The following is an 8,633-nucleotide window of genomic DNA, read 5'->3' as shown; positions in this document are numbered from 1 at the left end:
AAGCAAGAGATCTCTAACCTAAGACAGTGGAAGACCATGGTACAGAGGCTATGGCACTATCCAAGTCTAGAGAACAATGGTTTGAATTTGAAGAGTCATTCTCCTAGAAAAGCAGCTTACCATAGCTGAAGAGTCTTTTCTACCCATACCAAGTGGAAGTAGCCACTGAAATTACAGTGCAGTAGTTAACTCCTTGAGAGGAGAAGAATTGTTTGTTAATTTCAGTGTTGTCAAGTGTATGAGGAAAGAGGAGAATATATAAAGAATAGGCCAGACTATTCTGTGTATGTGTCGGTAAAGATGAAATAAGCCGTAACCAGAAAGAGGTATCCAATGCAGTACTATCTGGCCAGTTAAAGGACCCAATAACTCTCTAGCGGTAGTATCCCAACGAGTGGCTGGTGCCCTGGCCAACCTACTATCTGATTAAAGGAAAGGGTTATCTGAGTGTTTATCTAGACAAGGTAACATTATCTGAAGTCTAGCTTTGGTTATTTGTGTTAAAGATTATACGAGAAATAAAAATGAGAAGAGGCCAAGTGATTGAGGCGTGATCCAAATATGATACGATAAAACGAATATGTAGGAAAATTATCTTATTGTAACAGGTTAATTGTACGATGATTTTACTGTTATTGCGTATTCCGTAATTCATGATCTACGAACATAAGAACCAAGTAGATGGAAAGCATATGATTTTGTACTGCATGAGGTGATAGACCGACATTTGTTTGAGTAAGTGAAGTGAAAAATAGTTAACCTCCTGGTGAACTGCATATTATTAACTTTTATCATTTACATCAGTTCGTTCAAAATGACAACGTATAATATTTATGTAATCCATTTCCTGTAGCCATATAAATGTCTCTTAAAGTCAAAAGCAAGATGAAAGATTCAGGAAACATCATAGTTAACATTTCAGCCATCTTGGCTGTGTACTCTTATGTAGACTGAAAAAAGTTCTTGAGAGCGGCCCCCCCCCCAAAAAAAAGAAGAGATTGATTAATTAAACAAAATGAAATAGTTTTAGCTTCATTAATTGATCCCCGAGACATGGAGAAAATAAACCTAATATTAAGATTTTTTTTTTTTTTTTTTTTTTTTTTGAGAAACCTTGTGTCATAGGTGTGGCCAGGAAAAGGTTAGCGTGCGAGACTTTATAACACTTCATAATGATCAATATTGTGTCAAACCAAATACCTGACTCGTTCGTAAGAAATCTTTATTTCATAATGTTGTTGCCAACCTTCAAGAAGTTAGAGAAACCCACTGTAGGATCATTTTCTATACCATGTCCCTGCTTTTCTGACAAACAGGAAGTTTTGAGTTATTGGTTGAAGTTTTCGCTGTGGCCTGATCGGTAACGTCTCTGCCTGGTGTTTCGCAGTCGGGGGTTCGAGTCCCGCTCAGACTCGTTAGTGCCATTAGTATCTGCAACCTTACCATCCTTGTGAGCTAAGGTTGAGGGGGTTTGGGGGAGCCTATAGGTCTATCTCCACTGCCTGGCCCTTCCTGGTCCTAGCTTGGGTGGAGAGGAGGCTTGGGCGCTGATCATATGTAATATGGTCAGTCTCTAGGCCATTGTCCTGATTGCTAGGGTAATGTCGCTTTCCCTTGCCTCTGCCATTCAATGAGCGGCCTTTAAACCTTTAAATGTTTAAACCTTTAAACCTTTAAATGTTTAAACCTTTAAACATTTAAACTGTACCTGATCAAGCGCAGCAAGAGGTTTTCTTTGCTACTTAGCTTTGTTTTTGGATTTTAAGAATCCCATAAACAGACATAATAATAATAATAATAATAATAATAATAATAATAATAATAATAATAATAATAATAAGGGAATACGGAAGTGTTTCATTCGAAGGAGAGACGCTTAAATTACCCATGAGAGAAAGTTTATATGACACCTTCAGTGACAAGAAACTATTTAGGATAAATCGTAAATCTTAAATTCAAGAAGAAACAAAACATCCAGTTTTATGTATTTCTAGCCTACACATAAATATGCAGGCACTGGTACGTTTCATAAAACTCATCCCTTTACCCCCATGGATGTACTGGTACGTCCTTGCACAAAACTGCTATTTACATTTTTTTTTGCATATTTTTGATATTTTTTTGAGAAATTTCAGGCATTTTCCAAGAGAATGAGACCATCCTGACTTCTCTATAACGAAAATTAAGGTTGTTAGAGCAATTTAAAAAAAAATATATACTGCAAAATGTGCTTGAAAAAAAAAATGACCCTGGGGGGGGGGTTAATGGTTGGAAAGTTCCAAATAGCCTGGAGGTAAAAGGGTTAATATACACACACAGATCTCCCCTATATAATAAAGAATAAATATCTATCTATCTATCTATCTCTGTATTCATTTATTTCCGGTCACGCCCAGCTCTACCTCTCCCCTGGGTAGGGGTTATGGCGAGTAGTCATACAATGGTCAAAGGGCCGTGTGTAACGTGTGTTTGCATATGATTTTAAATATTTAGCCGTCCTTTTACTATGTTCTATGTCTGTTTTTAGGTTATTATTGATTAGCATAAGTCTACCACCATTCATTTTCTACATGAGATTCTACAAAAAGTGTGACTGATCAATTTGAAATTATGTTCTATAGAAAATAAGAAGATGGAAAGTTGTAAATATTTCAAATTTCAAAGATCCTTAGATTATAAAGAGGACAATGGCTGATTATATACTTATAAACACACACACACACACACACATATATATATATATATATATATATATATATATATATATATATATATATATATATATATATATATATGTGTGTGTATATATATATATATATATATATATATATATATATATATATATATATATATATATATATCAAAATAGAAACAAGAGAACACACAGAGACATATGCACGGACCTGCACCATTACAAAGATTATCCGTATTAATTTTTGCTTAAAAGAGCATATAATCCCGTTGAATGTTCAATGTTGGCCTTTTGAAGTTGATGCTTACAGATTCAGCTATGATGATCCTGCTAGAGTTACTCTCCTTGTGAACAAATTGGGTTCATTCAATTAATTATTTGCTTAAAAAACTATGAAAAAGTGAATGTTCTTAGTTCTCTCAATCTCTTATAATTAAGAAATAAATAACTATATTACTTTAGGAGCGGCAAAGGTGGTAGGACAATTGCGTACTGGACATTTGCGTTCCGGACAGTTATGTCCCGGACAGTTGCGTTCCCGGACAATTACATCCCCGGACTTTTTCGTCCCGGCAATTTGCGTACCTGTACTTGTTTTTAGTGACCAGGTAATATTTGTTAAAAGATACGGTAGTGACTCTGTCTATCTGTATGTCTGTATGCGTGTATATACGTATGTAAGTATGTATGTATGTATTTATCGCTCGATTACAGAACTACTAATTACTGTAATTAAGATATATGCCATAAAACCACTGAAGTACAAAACTGAGAATTACTGTACTTAACTCTCATTTTACTTTGGTGTTTACGTAGACCTTTTGAAAACAATCCCTGATTTCTCTAGAAGCAGAAGAGACTTTTTATTCACGGCAGTTCAACCTCAGTTTTCTTTTTGATTTACTTTGTTTACATAGTGGGGAGCTACTAAGTTTTTTATTTTTTTTATTTTACTTGTGTAATATATTGTATAATTTCATTCATTTCTAGATTATCTTCTAACGAGAAATAAGATGGTCAATATTCGCCTACAGTCATTGATTGGTCAGTACAATTCCGAAAACAAATTTTTAGGTATGAGCTTAAAAGTAGCCATCCTAATTCATTATTAAGAAAAATATGACCTAATCTTTTTAGACTTGTAGAAAATTCATGGTGTATACATATGTATGAAAAATTTCAATTTTATAAAGTTTTTAAAGATGATAAAACGTGCAAAGGTTCAGGGTGGATAAAGGTATAAATAAAATGACTGTAAGAGTATAGAGTAAAGGTAAAGACAAAAAGCTTTATAGAATCAATAAAGCACACATATAGGTACGCAAATATCCGGGACGCATATATCCGGGGATGCAATTGTCCAGGGACACAATTGTCCGGGACACAACTGTCTGAGACGCAAACGTCCCGTACGCAAATGTCCTAGAACCAGCGGCAAATACTACTGGTAGCTGACAAAAAATAAGAAAAATAAAGAAGGAAAAGTCCCAGTGATATCAAATTTAATTCAATTATCCTAAGTAAAGGCCTATGTTTCATACCTGGTCAACTCATTACGCAAAAATATAATAAATTCATGCTTTGAAAATTAAAAAAGTAATATAAGTATACTCATGAGAAAAATTAAAGGAAAAAATAAAAAATCTAATTTGCAGTATGCGTTTTATATTTCGAGAAATGAAACACTCATCAATCAACGAATGGAATTCAGCAAAAAGCTTTTGGTAGTTTAATGGTGTACACCATAGCTGAGACCATAAGATGGCCTCTGGTAGACTGGTGTATAAGACCGGTGACTATAGCCATTAGAAGGTTCAGCATCAGCAGATCTCTTATGATTGAGATGAGAATAACCATAACCATAAACTGGACGATGATGGTGAGTCACATGGCCATGACCGCTATGATCTGGCTCTGCCTCCCTCTTTTCAGTTTCAGGTTCAGGATCAGCAGATCGCTTGTGATGATGGGAGTAACTGTTGCCATAAGCTGGACGATGATGGTGAGTCACATGGCCATGACCGCTATGACCTGGCTCGGCCTCCCTCTTTTCAATTCCAGGTTCAGGATCAGCAGATCGCTTGTGATGATGGGAGTAAGCGTTGCCATAAGCTGGACGATGATGGTGAGTCACATGGCCATGACCGCTATGATCTGGCTCTGCTTCCCTCTTTTCAATTTCAGGTTCAGGATCAGCAGATCGCTTGTGATGATGGGAGTAAGCGTTGCCATAAGCTGGACGATGATGGTGAGTCACATGGCCATGACCGCTATGATCTGGCTCTGCTTCCCTCTTTTCAATTTCAGGTTCAGGATCAGCAGATCGCTTGTGATGATGGGAGTAAGCGTTGCCATAAGCTGGACGATGATGGTGAGTCACATGGCCATGACCGCTATGATCTGGCTCTGCTTCCCTCTTTTCAATTTCAGGTTCAGGATCAGCAGATCGCTTGTGATGATGGGAGTAAGCGTTGCCATAAGCTGGACGATGATGGTGAGTCACATGGCCAGGACCGCTATGACCTGGCTCGGCCTCCCTCTTTTCAATTTCAGGCTCAGGATCAGCAGATCGCTTGTGATGATGGGAGTAAGCGTTGCCATAAGCTGGACGATGATGGTGAGTCACATGGCCATGACCGCTATGATCTGGCTCGGCCTCCCTCTTTTCAATTTCAGGTTCAGGATCAGCAGATCGCTTGTGATGATGGGAGTAAGCGTTACCATAAGCTGGACGATGATGGTGAGTCACATGGCCAGGACCACTATAACCTGGCTCTGCCTCCCTCTTTTCAATTTCAGGTTCAGGATCAGCAGATCGCTTGTGATGATGGGAGTAAGCGTTGCTATAAGCTGGACGATGATGGTGAGTCACATGTCCAGGACCACTATAACCTGGCTCGGCCTCTCTCTTTTCAATTTCAGGTTCAGGATCAGCAGATCGCTTGTGATGATGGGAGTAAGCGTTGCCATAAGCTGGACGATGATGGTGAGTCACATGTCCAGGACCACTATAACCTGGCTCTGCCTCCCTCTTTTCAATTTCAGGTTCAGGATCAGCGGATCGCTTGTGATGGGGATGGGAGTAAACATTACCATAAGCTGGACGATGGTGGTGAGTCACATGGCCAGGACCACTATAACCTGGCTCGGCCTCTCTCTTTTCAATTTCAGGTTCAGGATCAGCGGATCGCTTGTGATGGGGATGGGAGTAAACATTACCATAAGCTGGACGATGGTGGTGAGTCACATGGCCAGGACCACTATAACCTGGCTCTGCCTCCCTCTTTTCAATTTCAGGTTCAGGATCAGCGGATCGCTTGTGATGGGGATGGGAGTAAACATTACCATAAGCTGGACGATGATGGTGAGTCACATGGCCAGGACCACTATAACCTGGCTCGGCCTCTCTCTTTTCAATTTCAGGTTCAGGATCAGCGGATCGCTTGTGATGGGGATGGGAGTAAACATTACCATAAGCTGGACGATGGTGGTGAGTCACATGGCCAGGACCACTATAACCAGGCTCCGCCTCTCGCTTCTCAATTTCAGGTTCAGGATCAGCAGATCGCTTGTGATGGGGATGGGAGTAAACATTACCATAAGCTGGACGATGATGGTGAGTCACATGGCCAGGACCACTATAACCAGGCTCCGCCTCTCGCTTTTCAATCTCAGTAGCGCAAGCGGCAGCCACCAAGAGCCCAATCACCTAAAAATCAAACAGCACTTAATTTGACTCTGGGATGTAGTGTCACATATCTAAATTGTTTTTTATATCAAAACAACATAATTAATTTCAATTTATCATCTTTAGCGATCTTTTCATAAACACCATAGTGAAATAAGTATATACCAAACATTTGTAAAAAAAATATTGGACTATCAAGATATAAGTATTGTAAAATTAATTTCAAAACACCATCATATCTTGCTAAATACATTAGAACTTTACATATATATATATATATATATATATATATCTTTTGAAAAGGTAGAAGTAGTACTGACCATATTTTCCTTTAAAGAAATATTGCTTTTGTGTAGAATATAGAGCCCTGTATTATTATGGAGTTTCTCTAGAAATATGTAAATTTGATTAAGTCTGTTCATGAGCATAGCAACTGCAAAGTTAATGTTAGTGGAGCCTTATCAAATGAATAATTTTAGGGGAACAGTGGACTAATCCTTGGGAATGCGTTATCACCTATGTTATTTATCCTCCTCATGGATTTTGAAGTGCATAGAACAGTTGGAGATAGTGGGGCGAAGGATTGAACTGGATTGGTAACAGGAAATTATCTGACCTAGAGTATGCTGATGAGGAAAAGCTTTTGGTAAACAAAAGGAGATTTATGAAAAGTAAAATACCACTTTCTCTAAAAAGAAAAGTATTTAATGAGATGGTCTAACCAGTATTAACTTATGCATCAGAAACTTGTAACCTTACTAAAGCCTTGTAACATAAGCTATTAACAACTCAAAGAACTATGGAAAGAATAATGATGGGAATAACACATGCATATTTGAGCAAAATAAATTAGAGGTTATTCTAACAACATATAAGAAAAAAATGGACATGGCCAGGACATTATTATTATTATTATTATTACTAGCCAAGCTACAACCCTAGTTGGAAAAGCAAGATGCTATAAGCCTAAGGGCTCCAACAGGTAAAAATAGCCCCGTGAGGAAAGGAAATAAGGATATAAATAAATGATGAGAATGAATTAACAATATATCATTCTAAGAACAGTAACAGCGTCAAAATAGATATGTCCTATATAAACTATTAACAACGTCAAAAACAGATATGTCATATATAAACTATAAAAAGTCATGTCAACCTGGTCAACATAAAAATATTTGGTCCAACTTTGAACTTTTGAAGTTCTACTGATTCAACTGCCCGGTTAGGAAGATCATTCCACAGTTTGGTAACAGCTGGAATAAAACTTCTAGAATACTGTGTAGTATCGAGCCTCATGATGAAGAAGGCCTGGCTATTAGAATGACAGATAATAGATGGATATTAAGAATTATAGATTAAGTCCCCAGCGATTACAACCAAAGCAGGGGAAGGAAGAGGAGACGATGGACTGATGAACTAACAAAGTTTTCGGGTGTGGACTGGCACAGAGAGACCTTAAACAGGTGCATTTGGAAACTCTTATACTGTCCGTCCTAAGTACCTATATTCATTAACAATCTCTGAGGTTTATCCTTAACTCTTATTTGCTTTACTCATTCATTTTCGCTCATAAATTTCTTTCTCTATTCAAATCTTCTATAATCGTTTGCAATTAGCTATGTCATCGACAAATCATAAGTGGGTAAGGAATTAATTCCCCATTAATATTAATTCCTACATTTTCCCAACCTAAATTTTTAAAAACATCCAGGCATGTTGTGAATGATTTAGGAGATAAGAGATGTCCCTGTATAACTCCTTTCTCAATCCTTATGTAGTTTTAAGATTGCTGTACTTTCTGAATATATATATATATATATATATATATACATCTGTGTGTGTATGTATGTATGTATGAAGTATATATATAAGTATGAGTGTATGTATATATCTTTACATATTCATATGTATATAAGTACACACATACATATATATATATATATATATATATTGTTCGTTAAAAGAGAGAGAGAGAGAGAGAGAGAGAGAGAGAGAGAGAGAGAGACATACCAGAATCTTCATCGTTGGACGTGGTTGTTCAGTGGCCACTGATTGTTGAGTGAGTGTCAAGTGACTCAAAGTTCGCTCTTTTATAGCAAGATGTGATGGACGGTGACATTTTCCTTAGGAAGCAGCCTTGGGAAATCTCTGCAGGAAACGATGCGGAATTTATGAAAAATAAAATAAAAGATATTCCATAAATCTCTCCAAAACTCTCCCATTATAAATACATTGTCTTCCACAAATCTCTCC

At 37.3% G+C, this 8,633-nt stretch overlaps 1 protein-coding gene across 1 annotated transcript; it reads right to left on the bottom strand.

Annotated features, from left to right (window-relative positions):
- Positions 1-4,421: 4,421 nt before the first annotated feature.
- On the bottom strand, positions 4,422-8,429 carry LOC137655155 (uncharacterized). The gene is made up of 2 exons (XM_068389035.1): positions 8,391-8,429; positions 4,422-6,401 (listed from the first exon to the last, which is right to left on the bottom strand). The coding sequence occupies exons 1-2, from the start codon at positions 8,400-8,402 to the stop codon at positions 4,422-4,424; spliced, it is 1,992 nt and encodes a 663-aa protein (XP_068245136.1). The 5' UTR covers positions 8,403-8,429.
- Between the last annotated feature and the right edge of the window lie 204 nt (positions 8,430-8,633).

Source organism: Palaemon carinicauda, chromosome 16 (assembly GCF_036898095.1).
Source record: "Palaemon carinicauda isolate YSFRI2023 chromosome 16, ASM3689809v2, whole genome shotgun sequence".
Classification (NCBI taxonomy): domain Eukaryota; kingdom Metazoa; phylum Arthropoda; class Malacostraca; order Decapoda; family Palaemonidae; genus Palaemon; species Palaemon carinicauda.
This window is presented reverse-complemented; position numbering and strand designations above follow the sequence as displayed.